Source organism: Dipodomys merriami, unplaced genomic scaffold (genome assembly GCF_024711535.1).
Source record: "Dipodomys merriami isolate MVZ:Mamm:240054 unplaced genomic scaffold, mDipMer1.0.p SCAF_9, whole genome shotgun sequence".
Classification (NCBI taxonomy): Eukaryota; Metazoa; Chordata; class Mammalia; order Rodentia; family Heteromyidae; genus Dipodomys; species Dipodomys merriami.
Window position 1 is genome coordinate 45,462,669 of NW_027206512.1, and position 20,581 is coordinate 45,483,249.

At 36.8% G+C, this 20,581-nt stretch overlaps 1 protein-coding gene across 2 annotated transcripts in view; it reads right to left on the minus strand.

Moving 5' to 3' along the window:
• Window positions 1-17,101, minus strand: part of Dthd1 (death domain containing 1) — a 48,973-nt gene extending 31,872 nt beyond the window's left edge. For both annotated transcript variants that reach the window (XM_070012495.1, XM_070012494.1), the window contains exons 1-6: window positions 16,694-17,101; window positions 14,303-14,909; window positions 10,467-10,797; window positions 7,486-7,665; window positions 6,203-6,453; window positions 2,376-2,540 (exon numbers count right to left, since the gene is read on the minus strand). In XM_070012495.1, coding sequence (XP_069868596.1) covers window positions 2,376-2,540; window positions 6,203-6,453; window positions 7,486-7,665; window positions 10,467-10,797; window positions 14,303-14,909; window positions 16,694-16,964 — 1,805 coding nt within the window. In that variant the 5' untranslated portion in view covers window positions 16,965-17,101. The remainder of the gene's footprint in view (window positions 1-2,375; window positions 2,541-6,202; window positions 6,454-7,485; window positions 7,666-10,466; window positions 10,798-14,302; window positions 14,910-16,693) is intronic.
• Window positions 17,102-20,581: the final 3,480 nt, after the last annotated feature.

Here is a 20,581-nt window from a genome sequence, read left to right on the forward strand (position 1 = left end):
TAGCACCAACTTCTCTGTTTTTTCTGAGTAGTTTACTAGAGACAAGAATCTCACCAACTTTCTTGCCCAGGCTGGCTTTGAACTATGATCCTTAGATCTCAGCCTACTGAGTAGCAAGGATTATAGGCATGATCCATTGGTGCCTGGCCTCAAGCTTTCTTTTAAAGACAGTATACTGCTGACCAGCTTGGATTTATATTCATGAAAGGCATTGGTGACATGGTTGGCCATTATAAAACCAGCTCAGATCAAACTAAATTCTGAAAGACATTTTTAAATTAATCACATAGTCTGGGCTCAGCTCTAGAAATACGTCAGCACATTTTTTTTTTGTTAACATCTAATCCTAGAAACACCATTTGGGAAGTACCCTCTTTGGTGTATTATTTATTTAGTCTTGTGCATTTTTTCTGTACCTTTTCTGTGATTGGATAGGTTTGGATACAAAAGGATTCTCAGCTTGTAATTGTTAATTATAATTCATTTGCAATTGTTTTATTTTTAATTAAAATTTTATTGTAAAGGTGATGTACAGAGGGGTTTCAGTCACCTAAGTCAGGTAATGAGTACATTTCCTTTTCAACACTGTCACCCATTTCCTGATTATCTCCCAGTTTTCCCCTCCTGTCCCCCATCCCACCTGCAAATTGTATAGTTCATGTAATTACAATTACAATGACAAAATACAATAATGTGATATACATATGACTTCACTATGATGGCCACACAGTTATGAGGTTTCTATTATCCAATCATTAATCAGAGGTTGGTTCTGCTTTTAACTAGCATCACTAAAGTACTACTTAAAAATGACAGAAGAGCGGGGTGCTGGTGGCTCACACCTGAAATCCTAGCTACTCAGGAAGCTGAGATCTCAGGATCAAGGTTCAAAGCCAGCCAGGCCAGGAAAGTGAGACTCATATCTCCAACAAACCACTCAGAAAACCAGACATGGCACTGTGGCTCAAGTGGTAGAGTGCTCACCTTGAGCTGAAGAGCTGAGGGACAGCATTCAGGTCTAGAGTTCAAGCCCCGCAACCAACCAAAAAAATGACAGAAGAGAAAGATGTTCATGAGAATCCATTTATATCCAGTGGGATTCAGAATACATACCATAATTAAGTGTGGACTGAAATATTCATCGGTACCTCTGTATGGTAAGGATTTTTATGATGGATCTTGCTATGGGCTGAATGACATCCCGTCACCAAATTCATATCCTAAAATGCTAAACCCCTGTAACTTAAAATGTAATGTTATATGGAGAGAGGGTGTTAACCAAGGTGATGACATTGAGTCAAGGTCATTAGAGTGGGCTCCAATTGATTAAGACTAGTGTCATACAATGGGGGACTTTCAACCTGAAGGAATCCATACAGTGAGAACAGCATCCGAACATAGTGCCCATCTACTAACCAAAGAGATGCTGTTACATGTCCTCCCTTCACAGTTCCTAGGAGCCGCATAGCTCATTCACACCCTGCTTTGAGGTTCCAGTGTGCAGAACTGTGAAAGAATACATTTATTTTGTCAAGCCACTCAGTTTATGATATTTTGTTAAAATAGCTCTAGCAAATTAATTGACTTCTACCACCTCCTCCCCACCCCGGGGGCAGGGGCAGGTTCTCTTAGAGGAGGTCTTAATCCACACTATCCCATCTGGTACTTCATCGCTCCCCTAAGGTACCAAGCTGGGGAAAAGCTCCAGCTCAAATCAGAACTTTCCTATCTTCTTCCCTGACTTTATTTGTTTCTTTTGTTGCCTTCCACATCCACCTGGGCAGCCACCCTTGATAAAATCACTTAAGTCTCATCTCAGACTTAAGTTTCTGTAGAACTTGATCAAAATACTAATAGAGGCAACATTTTCATTTCAAAATGAAGTCTATCTTTAGACATGTGATTGCCTGTCTTCATGCGTGTCTACTCCTCGCAAACCTGAAAACTCTCTTCATAATGGGCTGTCTAGAAAACATGGAAATGAGAAAGCAAAATGAGGCTACTGAAATAACAAATTCACTTTAGATATACACAGTTATGAGATGAGCATAATATAAACAGCTAATTACTATCCTCATGGAATTTCAAAAAGGAAGGTGCTATTTTAAAACTATTTTTTGGAGTTAGAAAATAGCATGTAAAAATAAGTCTACATTACTAGTGCTTTCCAAAAATACTTGTTAAACTATCACGCGCAAACTTATAAATGGCCTATTGACATCAATTGTGGCTTGCATTTTAAGTATATCCTAGGAGACAATATATATTCTTAGTTGAGGAATAAAAATGAAATCATGTGATTTCAGCTCTAGGCATCAATTACGGGTTATCAGGAAAAAAATGTAATCAACTCTAAGTGTTTACTGTTGTCTTACCTCTCTAAATGTTCATAGATTTCGAATGAAACCAAGCCATTCTGGGTAGTTCTCACCACAACATCATCAAATCCAAACCAGCAACTGTCCCGGCTTCTAAATCCTAGTAACCTCAAGGTTTCACAGGCATTATTCCCAGGTTTTCTGACAGAAGCACTTTTGGCCCTACAAAGGGGTAAGGGAAAAGAAACAGATAAAAATGTACATAGCATACTGCACCCATTTTTTGAATTAGGCACTTTCCAGTAACCAATTCATTAAGTATATAATATGTGCTCGTATTATTTCAGCTAAGGAATACTGGCTTCTTTTGCCTATAGAAGAACAAACTGGGTAATAGAGCTTTACCATATTACAATATAAGGTATAGTACCTGAAGGAAGCTATAGAGTAATTTGGGAAAAGAAGCTATGTGTTCAGGAAGTGAAGCAAAAATACTGGCATTTAGTGTGTGGTTGTTGGGTTATTAACACTGATAGGGTAAAATTAACTCTTGAAAGTTAGTTTATGACACAGGAAGATAGACAGACAGACAGGCAGGCAGGCAGGCAGACAGACAGACAGACAGACAGACAGACAGACAGACAGACAGACAGACAGACAGACAGATAGATAGATAGATAGATAGATAGATAGATAGATAGATAGATAGATAGATAGATGGAGATATAGATATAATCATGCTGAATCAGAATCTTGGTCATTTACAAGAAACTGACAATCATTTGTAATGTTTTGTTTTCTAATAGTAACTATTCACTTTTTCTGTTAACAGCCTTTTTTATTTTAGTGGCAACTTATAGTCTTTCCAATATAATGTAATTGCTACTCACAGATCTGGGGAAAAATAGAAACTGAATTTGAATACTGACTCCAGTCATCTGGTATCCATTAGTGCTGTTCACCAAAATATCCAATATCCTGTTGTTCTGACTACATCATAGTGATGGACGTCCTGACCCTTATGGCTGAGTAGGACTGTATGACTAGTTCTGATGGATGAATTAGGAATTCATGAAAGATATGTAGCTTTAAGGCATTCAATTCCTCACGGATCAACTAAAGTTCTTTCCTCTGTGACCATGACAACAAACAAGTCAAGGTTGTTCTACCTTCTTTAGTCCTGGAGGGAGAACATGTTAGTAGCACCCTACTTTGATGCCATACGATATTGTGAGGTATAAAGGCTGTTGTTAGATGCCCTTGAAAGTCAGGAGACCAAGTATCATCTCATAGCCCGATCTACACTGCTTCTTTTTGGGTGTCCATGAAATATTCCCTTATTTGTAATAGATTTGGACTGAGATTCAAGCCCTTGGTATTTATTCATATGTATGAGGCAGAGAACCTTCCTCTTTTCTATTGAACTTGAAGATGTGAAGATGTGGTATAGCCATATTACTCACACAAGGGTAAACATGTCAGAGAAATCAGATAAGGAAGAAAAGATAGATTCTTTCTGATTTAAAGATATTTCTACAAAGGTAAATAGATGCTGGATTTTCTATTTACCTGAACCAAAGAATCCAATTTTTTGCTTAATTTTTTTTGTTTTCTTCTCTGTCACTTTTAAGGAGTTCTTAATGATATAAAAATCAAATTTAGAGTTTAATATCAAACCAAGCAATCTCATGGTATGCATGAAACATTTCATCTAACTTAGACCCTTTAAATGTATTATTGGGAAACTCTGACAACTAGTGTTTAGAAATTAAATTGTTAGTAGTCCAATATGACAATATTATTATGTCATAGAAGTTCTTCAAATTATACAGCAATCTTGATTTATTTTTTAAAAAATTGTCTTGTCAAGCCAGGCACCAGTGGCTCATGACTATAATTCTAACTACTCAGAAGACTAACCTCTGAGGATCACAGATTGAAATCAGCCTGGAAAGGAAAAGTCCTTGAGACACTTTGATCTCCAATTAACCACCAAAAAGCTGAAGTGGAGCTTTGGCTCAGGTGGCTAGCCTTAAGCAAATAAAAACAGCTCAGGGATAGCACTTAGGCGGTGAGTTCAAGCCTCAGGGGTACTGGGACCAAGAAAAAAAAAGAGTCAGTTCAGGAGTGGTCAAGTTTTGCTTGAAAAGTATCATTCTCTGTTCACATACTGGTTAAAATATTTCTCTAACTTTATCTGTATAAAATTAATGTGCTCCATAATTTGGCATGCAATCATATCATCAAAATTCCCATATTTTACTTTCAGGACGTTTTTCTTTGTGGTATGCATAATGCATAGGCATTTACATATAAATGTCGCTAACATTTAGGATTAACATTTTTTTAAGAAAACTATAATTTAGTCATTAAACTACTGATTCTAAATGGCATTGCTGCATTCCAAAAATTAAAAATCGTCCCATTAAGTTATTCACATTGACGACAGTGCTATTTTAAAATAGAAATGTAGATTGGAAAAAAACAAAGTATAAGAAGTCAAATTGCCTAGAGCCAAAGACTATAATAGTCTGATGAATTTCCAGTTGCCTTTTTTTTCCTGCAGAGTTTTTAATTTGGTTTGTAAAGTGGGGACCATATACTGTGTCAAATTATGCACCCTAAATTTAACACTGTTTGCCAATGTAGAGACATTTGAATATCAATTCAAAGGGCTTTCATTCTCATTACACAACTGAGAAAATGTTCTTTCCTGATTCAGTTATGCTTGTTGGGTTATGGGCTTGTGAATGTTGGTATTTTACACAATCCAGTGTGTTATTAGTCCCTGCTACAACCTTCCCACACTGCATTATCTAAGAAGTCCCCCTCCATGCATGGCCCCTATTCTCGCATCCACTGCTGGAGTTTGCCTGACTGATGGTTCAATCTGAGCAGCCCTCTGGATCTGATACCATATTACTCCATTGGTGGTGTTTGCCAGCATTTGCCACTACTTCAGCAGTAGTGTTTCCAGGTGTAGAGAGGAAATAGAAAACTCTCTCTCTTCACTCTTCTGCTTAGATGTAATACCATTGTTATATACTAAGTTTGAGCTTCCAATGACACACTACATTCATTCATATTCTCATCCTGGACCCCAAATGCATATATAGTCATTTTCCCAGAGGAATACCCACAATGCTAGAACAGTCCCATATTTTGTTCTTCTTGATGCACACAGGTAGCTCCTTGTTTATGCTACTACTTTGTCCATGGCTGAAATGATAGATCATCTGCCTAGCAAGCAGAGGAGCCTGAATTCAAACCTCAGTACCATCAAGAAGATTAAAGTAATCAAAGTTATAGTAATGGTAAGGTCAACAATACACACTAAACATAATGAACAGACAGAACATGACAGAAAAAATAAGAAAAAAAAAAGAAAAAGAACTAACCATATCAAAAGGATTAATTTTTTTTTGTCTTGGGGCTTGAACTCTGGGCCTGGGCGCTGTCCCTCAGCTCTTCAGCTCAAGGCAAGCACTCTACCACTTGAGCTACAGCACCACTTCTGGTTTTCTGGTGGTTTATTGGAGATAGGAGTCTCAAGGTCTCTCCTGCCGGGGCTGGCTTTGAACCAAGATCCTCAGATGTCAGCCTCCTGAGTAGCTAGGATTACAGGCGTGAGCCACCAGCGCCCGGCCCAAAAGGATTAATTTTTATATTTGTCATATCCATCTTATTTCTAAGAACAATATGTTAGTCTATTAGATTAAAATTACCCCCTTTGGTTGGTCAATAGTATTTTATTACTTAAATTAAGTACATTTTATGCAGTTTTAATACTGATACTTTAAGCCACACGAATACCATTTTTAACCACATATGTTTCTTTGGTTACCATTAACTCAATTAACAAGAGTAGGTAAGTTCATACCCACCGATGAAAATGTAAAGGTGTTGGTGTGAGTTTGTTTGCTGTGGCACTAGCTTTTCTTTCATGATCTTCCTCTAATCCAAGATTCTTCTTATCAGGATTTGGAGTACAAGGTAGGAGTATAGTGACTGGCTTCTGAAAAGGATGGTTTGATGGGTGTAGAGCATGAATCAGAGGGCTTGTGGACAATACTGAATAGGAAGAATCTTGCTGTGTTTTTAAATACACCAGTAGAGATGGGTCAACTGGTTGGATCTATACAAAGACGAAAAAGATATTTATATGTTTAGTAGAAAAATATTTGCATATCATAAGTCAATTTTGAAAACTTTATAGAACTTTGCTTATATATTTCTCTGTACATCATTAGCTGAAAATTATATTATTTATCTAAGGCACCACATTTGAGACCCGTCATACAAGTCATTCTGAAATCTGGTTCTGTCTGATGTTATAAATAATCAAACAATACTGAATTGTAAGCAATGAAATGACCTAGAAAGCACAAGAGACATTTTATATAACTTCTAATTAGATCTATTGTTAGATCAAGTGTTCTTTAGAAACTAGAAAAACAAGACTATATTTGCACATTTTCTTTCACATAAGAACAATGATTAACAAAAAGTAACTACCATAATTCCAAAGTTTTCCAGTTCATGGAAAATATTTATGAATATAGTATAGTTAATATATTTTCCCTATTCTTTCCTCTTAACGTGCCATTTATGATAGTAATAGCTAGGAGAACCAGAGAGAAAAAACACTTAGAAATTTTGAAGCATGAAAGACATTATTAGAGGAAACAAATCTTCTAAAATATACAATGACATACCATTATACACTTTGGAAACAGTATTTGAATAGGTTAAATTCTTACTCCAAAAATATTAATTTTCATAATTAACTATAACTGATAAAGCAGAGTGATGAATATTTTAATTGATTACCTTCTGTCATTCTCTGGAATTCAAAGTACATGAATGCTATCATTAGTTGTTTCATAGATTCTCAACATACATGTATGTCAATACATATCATAAATCAACCTATAAGAAAGATCAGCTGGAAACTGTTCAGCAGGGAATTATTTTGCAGTGAGATTCAGTATGCTCAAAATCATGACTTCATCTCTGACCTCACCCTATGTTGACCTACCACAAATGCAAGAGAAGCTTTTATTTACTGTTATATAAAACATCTGCGACATCTCCAGCCTTTGGAACCCTACCTTCAGTGACCTGCAGAATCTAGGAGAGGGAACAAATTGATTTTCCAAATTTTTACCTTTAATTGTACAAGCACTGGTGAGCTGAACACTCCTGCAGGGTAGCTAAAGGAGATTCGGGAATCCAGGCTTGACTTCAGAGTAAGGCCTTTCTTTGTCACTGTGAATGACTCTTTCTTTAAACAAGACACCACAGAAAATATACCCAACTTGTAAGCTTTCACTACAGCACAAGTCCCCTGTATATAGAAAAATATATTAAAACAAGCTACAATACCTTTAGGAAAATGGATGCTATGCATATTACATCATGTAATATGGGCCGCACAACACAATGAAAGAGAAATAAATTGTTTCAACTCTCTAATCCCTACAAGTATATAAGTCTAATGGTAAACATATCCATTGTTTACATGAATATTAATTGCTTTGGGAATCCTAGACTCCTTTTGCCAGCATGGAATTGAAGTGCAGGTATATATGCAGAATATTTAAGTATAATTTAGGAAATTCTAAGAACTTGAATGTCATGCTACAGGTACTCATGATTTAGCACTAGCACCTGAACATTGAAAAAAATTGTTCCTGTAACAGCTTACTCTTTCAGGATGCTAAAATGAATCCATCTTAGGGCAGTGGAAGCAGATGCCGGCACAGATACATTTGTGTTTCTTTTTTATATAGTAACATTCAGATGTATAATCATACATGCAGGCATATATTCAAGCCTTTTTTTAATCACACAAAAGTGAACTGTGCACATAAACGATTCACTCATATAATCTTCAAAGCTTAATTACAATTAGGAGGCAGACTTAGAAGCTATTTGATCTATTCATGCTTCCCCAAACACAGGCCGACTCCACCCTAGCATGGACGGAAATTCACGTATGCACAAACACAGACATTTCAGGGTCGATCACAATGGAAAACAAATCTGTCATTTGAAAGCTGACTAAGGAGGCGATTTCACAATATCACCACATACATCTGTGGCTGGGAAAATTCAGAGAATGATGAAAGTTCTTCATTGGCTAGAGGGAAAGGAGTGAAGAGTAAGAAAGGTCTCCTGGGAGCCACTAGTGTTTGCCATAGATTGAGACCACAGTTGGCAGATACCAGGAAACAAAATGGGCTTTTAAAATTAGAATTTCAAATGTCATAAGACCACATAAAAATCTGGAAGGAATCCAGATTCAAATTTTTCTTAGGCTAAAATTAGAGAAAACTGCCCTAAGACTTCTATAAAAGGAAACATCCATGCTTTTTTTTTCTTTTTACAATAGACCATCCTCTTAATTTTTCTTTTGCTTTGATTATCTATCCACTTAGAAACATCTTACAAAACTATTTTGTGAAAAGCACATGTGCTGTGAAAATTCTTACTTTTACTGTGGTAATAACACCAACAGGCCAAAATTAAAAAGCCAAATCAAAGACTGTGTTGACCAGACTTTTATCCCTGCAGGCTTGCTAGATAAAACTAGCTATATTAGCTTATAGATTGGAATATGTAATTAGGACAATCTTAGCTCATTTATTCAACTATATAATCTTTTTTGTAATTTGCAAAGGCCAAAAGTAAAAAAGAAAGAGATGCAGCATGAAGAATATTTTTATTCATTTTCTGCCATCCTCATGCAAGAAGGAAAACTTACATATGCTGGAAAAGTCATATTTTAATTGGTTAAAACTAAGTTAAGTAGCCTACAGAAGAACAACAAATGTTAGTCCCCCAAACAACTCTATGGTATTTAATTTAATAATAGCACATATTCTTTTCTTAAAACATGAATTTGTGACCATAGAGAGCCTCAGAGTTATTCTAGTAGTCTATCATGAAAATGACAATTTATTGACAACTGGTTTCATAGGCTTCTATTTATCTTCTTAAGTATTTGTCAATTTGATCCCTAAAACCTTATCAGGTAAAAATTATTATTATATTTATTTTCCAGAGGGGAAAAATAATGAGAATTTGAGATAGTAGTCGTTCACCCTTGCAATTTGCGAGACAGAAATCAGGATTGTCGTTTTAAAATCAGTGAGATTCCTTCTCAAACAATAAGCTTGCTAAAGATGGGGTAGTGCACGCCTGTTACCCTAGCTACACAGGAAGCACAGGAAGGAAGATCATGATCTGGGCCTAACCAAGACAGAAAGTGTAAAACCCTGACCCAAAAATAACTAAAGCAAGAATGTGGCACAACAGTGTGCAGAGGTGTGGCTCAAGTGGTAAAATTTCTTAAGCAGGTTCACATAGTAAGAAAATACAGGAACCAGATATCAGAAATCCTCCACTGCCCTTATCCTAACTACCATAATATCTTCTATATAGAGACTGAATTTCATTTGTGGAATGCACATACACACATACACACACATACACAATTTTTCATTTTTCACAGAAATTTCCAGTCCATGAATGGTAAGAAAATTTATTATCTATTATCCAGAGATTCTAACATTCTTAAATTCTAACATGATAGTTTCCAGATTTTTGTTGTTGTTGTTGTTGTGGGGCCTGAACTCAGGGCCTGGGCACTGTCCCTCAGCTCTTCAGCTCAATGCTAGAGCTCTACCAGTTGAGCCACAGCACCACTTCCGGCTTTTTCTGCTTATGTGGTGCTGAAGAATTGAGCCCAGGGCCTCATGCATGCAAGGCAAGCACTCTACCACCGAGCCACCTTTACATTACTAGAGAGCTAGTCAATTCATGAAGCCAATGAAGCCATGATTTTGATTACATGTTTAGGTTGCATTGTAACACTTGCTGGTTCTAGACTCAAATTTTCCCTTTCTATCTTTATCAAATAATTTCTGCTCTGTCATCTTTACAGGTGGCAAAAAGTATGGGTATCTTGGCACAGATCAATCATCCTGTTATTTTTTTTTAATCCCATGAAGCAGTTATGTCATTCTTACAATCTCCTGGGCTGAGTACTATTTGGAAGAGCCTAACAACATGAAGCAATTATGTCATTCTTACAATCTCCTGGGCTGAGTACTATTTGGAAGAGCCTAACAACGATTCTCTGACCTTGTAACTGCCTCTCATTCCTTCTGGTGGATTGGGCATTAGGTAACTTGATTGGAGGCTTTTGTCAGACACTTTCACCAAGATGTCTCTGTAATTTCCTCTGTAGCGTGCAGTAAAAGGGATGGCAATGCATATTGGGAATGGAATTCTCATTTCCTTGTCTGAGCATTCAACAGTGATGACATTGCTGAGCAACTCTTCATTATCACTCACTATTAAAGAACTCATGTTGTTAGCTATCCGGCATTCTAGTTGTTGAAGGGCATACGAAGGTGCTGTAATGTAACAAGACACTTGAGGGTCAGTTCCTTCACCCAGCACGTCATAATACCTGCAAGACGAAAGTAGAGTATTATTTGACCAATTATGTTATTCATATACTTCTCATAGCTAAATGCAGAAAAGAATAGGCTCAAGAACACTTAGACTTGTGTGAACCTTTGTTTTCCTACTACGCAACCCTATGCTCTTTGAGAGAGATACTTAATCTCTCCAGGACTCTGTTCCCTTAATGGTAAAGTGGCCTGTAATTGCAGTTCCTTAAGAGGCTGAGATTTGAGGATGGAGGTCTGAAGCCATCCCAGGCAGAAAACCCCTAATTAACCAGCAAAAAGCTTAAAGTGGAGCTGTGGCTCAAGTGGTAGAGCTCCAATGAAAAAGATACGAGAGCATGAGGCCCTGAGTTTAAGCCTCAGCACTGGTGTGCATGTTTGCATGTTCACACATACACACAAGCACAGAATCTATTTCATAGGAGCTAAATGAACTGTAATAATTAATGACAAAAAGGTGTACCTAGCACATAAAAGGCAGTCTCAATAGTAATTACATGAGATATAGCTATTACTGTTGTTACTATTATTGTTTATATTACTTATTGTTAACTCTACAATCAAGAATTTAAGGATTTCTTGTGCTTATTGATAAACAGAATAAAGAAAATTGAAGAAATTTGCTAAGTTGGGAGGAGAGGACATAACCAAGTATGACATATTGGAACTCTAACACAATATCAAATGCAATGTTTGGGGATTTTTTACTTGTTGATTTGAAAAATTCAGAAAGGTGCAAAAATATTGAGGATTGACAATTAATCATAAGTTTATTTTTTATCCTTAGCCCTCATTAGAAATCAATCATTTTCTCATTGTTTAACCAAAGACACTTATTTTTAGAATAGCTGATGTTTTAATGCTTTCTGTAGGCCGGATTTTACGACCACATAATTTTAATTATTTCCACAACTCTCATATCAAGCAGGCATTGTTCTGACACCATTTTATAGACAAGGAAACTGAGGCTTAGAAAATTTAACTTGTTAAATTTTTAAACTAATAACTGGTACCATCTGTCATTAATATGAAAATTCATACAAACTCATACTCTCAAGTGCTGTATCTCCTCAAGTATTAGATCCAAAGTACCTGTTAGTTGACCCAGTACAAATTGAAACTAATAGTTACTATGTAATTTGTGAGGACTGTACAGGATAAAACACTTAACATCTAGTACTACTACATCAACGTAAGATGACTGCTCATTTAGATTTCTCCATTAAAATTACCAACTTGTATATCTTCACATCCTGTCATTTATCATTGCACATCAGGGAAATGACTGAAATATATGTAATGTTGAAGAAACACAAAATGTATATGATAGACAATGTTATTTTCTTATACTCGTACCCAACTCGAATTGGGTTTTAGCTGTTTTCAACCATTTGTAAATAAAATTTCAAAGTGCCACTTTAGCATAGGAATCTTTAAAAACACTGAAACTATAAAGAGGGCTGTTCATTTATACTGATAACACTGAACTCAAAAAGTTGTTACTAGTAGAAAATAAGCCAACACATTGGTCTGCTTGAGTGTTCTCTAGTAATAATTGTAGAAATTCAAAATATGAAAAACATTGTTCAGTAGAGGACACTTTGATCCAAGAACAACTTGTGTAATGAAGAACGCCTCTCCTGTGTCCTGGTGACCATCTTAATGCATCCTTCTTCACAAGGTTGTTCCCAAATGACAGATAAATGAGTTCTAGGAGACTCATGACTCCATTTTATCCTAGTCCTCACCAAATGTATCTAGCCTATGTTGATTTATTCTAGTCTTTCCCCTCCTTTTGTTTGTTTGCACTAGGATAGCTTTGAGAAAGAATATAAGGCTCTTTTGGAAAGTTACCCATAGGAGAACCACAACCATTTCTGAGCAGAGTTTTGTTTACGACATACACCTTTTATGTGGCATGATGGCTTCCTAGCCTGGAGTGAACAATAGGCCTTAAATCTGCAAACCAAGCACATTTTGGTTTGGATGCTGCAAAAAGAGGAAATTGTTAGCCAGGAAACACCTAAAAGAGGTGTTAGAGGGAGTGGTTTATACAGTGACTCACAAGGTGATGTTTTGAGTCATGTTGAATATGAGACTATGAAGTTTCAATGGGGAACTGCACACTGACTACATTAGCAGTTGTTTTGCAGGACCAGTAATTGTGACTAGTTATGCAGGTCTTTCATGTGTTTAAAGACTCATCCACAGCATGCATGTGTTAGATTCTCTGCTTTTGGAGACATCACAGCTAAACCAGCCCAATCTCTCCATGTAGCACAAATAACAAAGGCTGGTGAGAGCAAAAGCACATGTAAAGATCACATTCAGTGATGTTGTCCCGGAAATGGAAATGGTGTTCATATCTTCCTGAGAAACCTTCATCACATCATTGCTAAAAAAAGGGAGAGAGGTAAGTGAAGAAAAGCAGTGAGTGGGGGACATGGAAATTGGGGATTGTTTAGGGTGAAATAAACTAAGACACCCACACTTAGTTGAGCATAAACACCTGCACAGTGCTTGCGCCTTCTGTGATATTCTCATTTGACCTTACCAAAAGCTCCCAGAAAGCATATGTATTATTTCCACAAACAAGAAAGTGAGGCTAAAAATGAAAATTATCTATTTGACTTCCCCAAACAAGATTTTTCCAGACTCTTCCTCATTGCCTTCCAAGGATATTACATTTGTCTTTGAAAACATTTGGGAATGTGTAATTTTATCTGGGCAAACAAAGGATCAATATCACCGTATAGAAGAAGATAATTCAGGAAGTATGCCTTTCTTTTCAACTTCTGTGTTTTGAAAGACCCTTTGCTCTGTGGGGATATCACAGCTAATATAGCCCAACCTATGGACACGTTTTCAGAACTCTGGATAATTAAAAAAAAATAGTACTCAAACAGATACACTTCAAGAACTTCCCAAAGCATGGAAAATGAATTAAATATACTGGTTTTCTAAAACTGGGAGAAATAAAATATTAATAATAACAGCCATCCATATGAATGCTTGATTTCAAAATCTCTTGAAGATATGACATGGAAATACAAAATTTTGCTCAGATACAAATGCTATGTTCACTGGTGTGGGATGAATGTTCGCATTCTACCAAAATTTGTGTTAAAATCTTACTGGTAGTAGGGAATATTAGGGAATATTAGGAATATGAGGCTTTTTGGGGAGGTGATTAGGTCATAAGGGTGGAGTCCTTATGCATGATATTACTGCCATTTATAAGAGTATAAAGGGAGCTTTTGCATGTCTTCCCCTATGCAAGAGACTAGAAAGCCTTACCAGACATGGAATCTGCCAGTGCCTTAATATTAGTCTTCTCAGCTTCCAGGACTGTGAAAAATAAGTTTCAATTACTTAGAAGCTACCCCCACCCCAAGTTTATGGTATTTTGTGATAGCAGTCTGAATAGGCTAAAACATTTATGAATTACAGAAACACACTTATAAGGAAGCATCAATAAGCACTTTTCACTTTGTATTAACTTACTCCTTTTCCATCATGTTATTTTTTTGCTTTAGACTTTCTGAGTCACTGGGAAGATGAGTCACATAATTACTGGAGATATCGCATGTTGTTGGGCATGTGGTCATCTCTTCGCTTTCTGAAGTCTTTTGAATTTCTCTTTCTGCTGTCTGAATTATGTCATGAATCTCTTCCTTGTTGCCATTTGTGCTCTCAGCAGCCACGTGTTCTATTTGTTTATCATCTCTGCTCTCTGCATTATCTGGGAACATTGGGTTCTGTGACTCCCCTTGACCTATTACATTTCCACTCAATGATGCATTGTATTCTTTTTCCACTAATTCAGAATTTACATGTGTTTTATTTTCTTTTAACTGGACCTGGTTTGTGTCGTGACTTTCCTCTTCATTTGTAGGAAAAACAGTAGCTGTTTCTATGACATTTAGTTCCCCTCTTGCAGTAATGTCTGTTGCTTTAGTGTCTTGAATGGCTGATATTGTCTGCTGTGGAGTATGTTCATCATGCATGCTGCATAAATTACACAACTCTTTTTCTTCTTTCTTTAGAAGCATTGAAGTGTTCCCCAAATATTCATTCATTTTCATGAGGCTGTCTATGAAAGCAATCATTTCTAGACACACAAATGAATAAATATATAAATACAAGCCAAATTATGCTTCTATACTGATAGGGTAGAGCATGATAATCTTAGAAACCTACAAAAGCTTCACAGGGCATTTAGGTCAACTTCCTGAAGGAAAAACATTTTATACTTTATGCATTTTATATTTTATGCATTCTAATACTTCAAATTTGAAGTAAACTACTTTTACATGTAGTCGTCTCAAAAAAGCAAATTTGATCCTTCTTATTTGTTAAAAGACTTTGAATTTTGAAACCAAACATTATGACACCCTTCTCTTCGATAAAAATGGAACCCAGCATCTCCATTAAGTCCTCATGTGTATAATTTTGAGTTATTCCTTGGCCTTTATAGGTATTATATGATACCTGTTTAGAAATTTGGGCCTAAAATAAGCTAGACTCCAGAAAAGGCTTGGTTAGCAGGAAAAGTTGCAGTTACCTTATTTCTACAGATGTTCGTGATGTATTTGGGGAAGGAAGTAGTTTGGTGTTGTAAGAATTAAATTCAGTTTATGCTATGCCTCCTAAGGACTTGTGATCATCAAATAATTTTAAATTAGTCTTTCACAGTAGCTCTTATCATGCCATTCTCTAGCTAGATCCTGTAATGGCTACTCAAGGACACTAAATCAAGTCAAGCCTTTTCACTGCAATATAAACTCTCATCAGGATCTGATAATGTCTTATATCCTCATTTCTATCAGGTTCTTTTTGTACATCTCTCTTCTCACAACTAGTGTCATCGGATGACATCTTGTGGGCTTAATTTCTCCCTAACCTTTTGGTCAGTCTGAACTAAGGAATTTGTGTTTTAAGGCTCCATACATTATCACCAATCTCTCCTTTTCCTAGTCTGGTCATTTTTTTGGGTTTCAGTTCTGGCAATTTACCGTTTATATTATACCTGAGACCCTACTTTGTTTTGAACTCTTTTTTTTCTGAAAGCTGAGTTCTCATCTTGACATGTTGCTTAGCTCCATATTTAATTTTCCCCAGAGACTGGAGTCTTGGTTGTAAGCTGGAGCTGATGACATATTTCTCTGATGCATGCTATTTGTCTTCTAGTTCAAATTTCTTAATATTATCTACCCTGGATTCCTGATTGATAGGACCTTCCCACTTAACTCTGACAGAGTTTTACTTTAGCTAGATTTCAAAGTGCTGGATCATATTCATCAGATACCATGTTCTTCCTGACTTCCTGCATTTTCCGGCATCTATAACTGGACCTACTCCCAAGAATTTGCTCTCCCTCCCTTCAGTGTGGAAGGGATCCAACTTTCTATTCCAGCCTATCCAGTCTTCCCAGTGCATTTGTAATTAATAGGTCTAGGCTCAAATGACACTAGAGATAGAATATGCTCCTCCAAAATAGAGAAACTGCGTGTTCTGCCTACACCAGGCCTGTATTTGCCTGTCTTTGAGCCTAATAGTACCTGACGACTCCCAAATTTCCAGTTGCATAAATCCAATTCATTTTATCACCTTTAGTGTAAGTGTTGTATTTGGTTCTAGCAGAATTCTAAATGTCTTGCCTTAAAAATGGGATTCTCCCAAGCCCAAAAGCATTTCATTTGTGTGTATCTGATGGGACTGACTTCCAAGTCCCTTGTATTTGTATTATCTTATTTCCTCTGCCACACGGTTAACCCCTTTGTAAACAGAGATTTGATCCTAGCCAGGCTTGTATGCTCATTATCCCTCACAGATACTGTTCCAATCGATATTTCTCAGAAAAAGAATAAGTCAAATAAATAAGCAAATACTTGCCTTGTCTCCAGAAACATTGATTTTCTTTGTCAAGCAGAGCATGCAGCTGCTGGCAGGTTGAGCGCAGGGTCCCTGCGGTGTGTTCCAACAGTTGGCAAAGGGTTTCATTGAGCTCTTGACCCAAAAAGACCACCGTGGTTACCCAAGTGGCCCCACCAACCCTCTCATGAAGATCATCACCCAGGAGCGCCTGTTTGAGCATGTGGTTTTGTCTCCAAATCTGCTTCAATATGTGGCCTAGTTTACCTGAACCTAGATCTTCTGTACCCATTGTATGCTCCCAAATTATAAGCTTCTTTCCTGCCAGCACAGCCTCAAAAGTTTAGCAAATTCAAACTTGGCAATGGTTATTTCTCCTAAAATCTAGGAGATGACCCAAGTCAGCTAGCTAAGCACTTTCATGCAACGTAAAAGTTTATTCAGCTTGTTGTTGACCAGGGAAAAGTTACTAGGTGACCGAAGGAGGGGCGTTTCTGAGAGCTATTGTGTACAGAACAGATTAATCTCAGGGGTAGAACTAGCTCACACAATACAATACTCCATGTATGTTTTTAACTTTTTTTTTTTTTACATATTCTATGTAGTACTGAAGACCAAATGATTTTTAGCATCAAAATATGGATTTCAAGTAGATTGAGTAATATATTAAGTAGATATAAATTGTGCTTATAATATTGCTAACAGAATTCCTATATACATACTTAAAATAATCATACAAGAAAAAATATGGTGTATGGTTTGCTTCAAAATAATCTGAGCATATTAGAAGGGAATACACATACATAAATCAGGCTGTACAATTTATAATTATTCAATCTGGATATGGTTACATATGGGGCCTTTATAATTCACTCTAATCAGCCTATACATCCATAATGTTTTGCTAATAAAGAGTTAAAAGAGAAAAGAGTCCTCCACAGGGACAGCGCCTGTTCTTATTGTTCAGTGAATATAATTAATACTTTCTTCTGTGGTAAATCTGTAGTGAGACAAAGATAGGAACTTGGCCTCTTTATGCTTTGATAATTTCCCTCTAATTGGGTAAAATGCCCTTCACTAAAAGAAAGCAAACCTGAAGAGTGGCTTTCTGTGAACTGGCAAGGAGTTTTTACCACATCTAATTAAAATTCAGATAGAGCAAGCTCTCGCCATTGCTGCCCGCTCAGTGAGCACACTGAAAGTGCATCCATTGAAGGATTGAGACACAGAGGCAACCTGGGGTAGTATAGCAGATAGCCTGCTTTCTCCTATTCAATTCTCTCCTTCCAAGAAGGGGGAATGCACACACACACACACACACACACACACACACACACACACCACACACACACACACACACACACACACACACACACATACACACACACACACACATCCACGGCTGTACATTCCAGAGAGGCTCATGTGCCCACCGAGGTCATGGAAAGAAATAAGAGAGCTTTCTGAAGGGGAGTTGCAATGCCTCCTTTCCATGGACAGCACATTATCTCATCTTAAGCACCGGAGCTCTAAGGACTACACCTGGAACACAGTAGGAAAAATAAGCCCAGTGAATGTGGAAGAGAGAATGAATGCTACAGGCCTACCAAGTGTGCATGCTACTTCTGGTACAGAGAATCTGAAAGGCAAAGAAAGCACTGGTGACTCCAGAATGTTGTAAGGATTCCACTACCAAAGACCTTGTTTTTCAGGGAAGTTCTGTCCCTGAAAATGGTATTTCTTTTGAAATATGAATCATTATCACATGAAGGAAAACATTTTTTTTTAGTATTTAAAGTCTTACTCTATTTTCAAAACTTCTGATCTCATTTTATTCTGTTACGTTCTCTGACTCCTGAAACATATGTGTAATTTTCAAAAATAATCTGCATATGGCTTTAATTCCATGCCAATCCTAAAATTTTTCTATAACTTTCACTGTGGGACTGGCACTATTTATGGGCTAGGGTGGGGTGTTTTAAGGCTTCCAAAAAACACAGATGAATGAACAGACCATTAGCATACAGCTTAAACTACTGAGAACTAGAAAAGAAGTCTAAAAAGAGAACCATGAAAGCCTTAAGAAGAGAAAAAAACTTAAGTCTCATTAATGGCTTAGGAGATATTTAGGTTTGAAGCTCTAAGAGGAACAGGCTTTGAGCAAGAGAATACAAGGGAGAGCCATTTCAGCCTAGGTAATGATATGGCCAGAGGACTGGATGTATACAATTACACAGTGGGATCCAGAAAGGAAAAGTTTGGCTTTAGATGAAGATTCAGTTCATGAGTCAGAAGTAGCAAGAGAAGAATCTTTCATTGTAGAGTCTGGACAAGTAGCAATGTTGTTTTTCAGATGGGGTGAAATTAAATATTTTTGAGGCAATTTATAAAATGACAAAATCTGTACAAAGGATGTAGATGGCATAACTTTCAGAGATAAAAGAGTTAGGAAGCATGAGGGCTTATATAAATGCAGCAACAGTGCAGATATTAGGAAAGGACATCTTAAAAAGGGACTTGGAATAGACAGAACTTACTAAACCACCACAAGGAGGGAAGAGAGCAAAAGCACTGAAAATACATCCCTTCATTCACTTCAGAAATATCTATTGGCCACTGGGGAAAGAATTGTGGGTAATAGTAAACTAACTAAAAATTTTAGATTAGGTGATTACATAAAGGTAAACCTAACAAGAAATGTAGGAGGAGCTGGGAACCCAGAGCCATTGCGGTTCTAACTAACTGGGAGATTGGAATGGGAGTATCATAGTTTACCACTATCCTAGGCAGAAAACGTAAAATATCTTCTCCGCCCATAGCTGGATACAGTGAACTAGGCCTGTCATCCTAAACTATGTAGGAGTATACAGGACAGAAAATTCTGCAAGTCTTTAACTCAACAGAGGGAAACTAAGTGTAGTGGTATGTATCTGTAATTCCAGAAACTATGGGAAGCATAAAAAATTGTGGATTTCTATCTAGGTGCATGTTTGGTCAGGCAATGAGACCCTACCTTAAATATAATGGCTAGGGGAGGGGTGGCAAATAAACCAACTGAAAACATGGCTGTGTGACTCTTGATGTAAAATGCATGAGTAACTGAGTTTAAACTCTATAACTATCAAAGAAAAAAGAAGAAATAAAAGAGAGTGATAGAGAGGAAAGAATGGAAAGGAGGAAGGATGGGACAAGAAAGAAAGTACACCATGTATCAGGTTTGGTGGGTAGATAATTTAATTAACTTTTGGTAGTTTATAGAGTTCAAAAAACAGCTCAGCCTTTTTAAAAAATATATTGTAAATTTAGAATATAAGTCAGAAAAATGTTAGGATATTTGAAAAAAATTGTAAACAGGTAGTGAACAAACCACTGGAAGTAGAAATGATCAAAGAAATATGCACGCACTGCATATACTTTGTCAAGTGAAACTGAAAATGAATTCTGGATCAGTGAATCTGTCTACCTTCATTTCCTTGTAGATAGGTGGGAAAATCCCTTCTCTGAGAGAAAAAGAAAAGAAAAGCAAGAAAATCCTCAACCATTCTTCTTAGCCTCAATAGCATTTGCTAGCCTCAAGTCTAAACTTGTTCTCTATGTAGCTTCTTAAGTACATGTAATATTTGGAGAACAAGACCTACAGCAGGCCAAGCTGCACTTACTTGTTAAAACAAGCATGTGCATGTTTGTGTATCTTCTTTTCAATGAATTGATGTCACTAGCCACACGAAGAACTGACATTTGCAGTCAAGACACCACTGAAAATTTTTACCTCGTTGATTTTCACATATGATTTACCATCATCAGGGCTGCTATGGGTTATGGTTCTTTTTACTTTCTTACTGAAACTTCTGTATACCCCTACTATCATTAATGAAATTAGCAACATAGTTTTAAATTCATATAGCATAT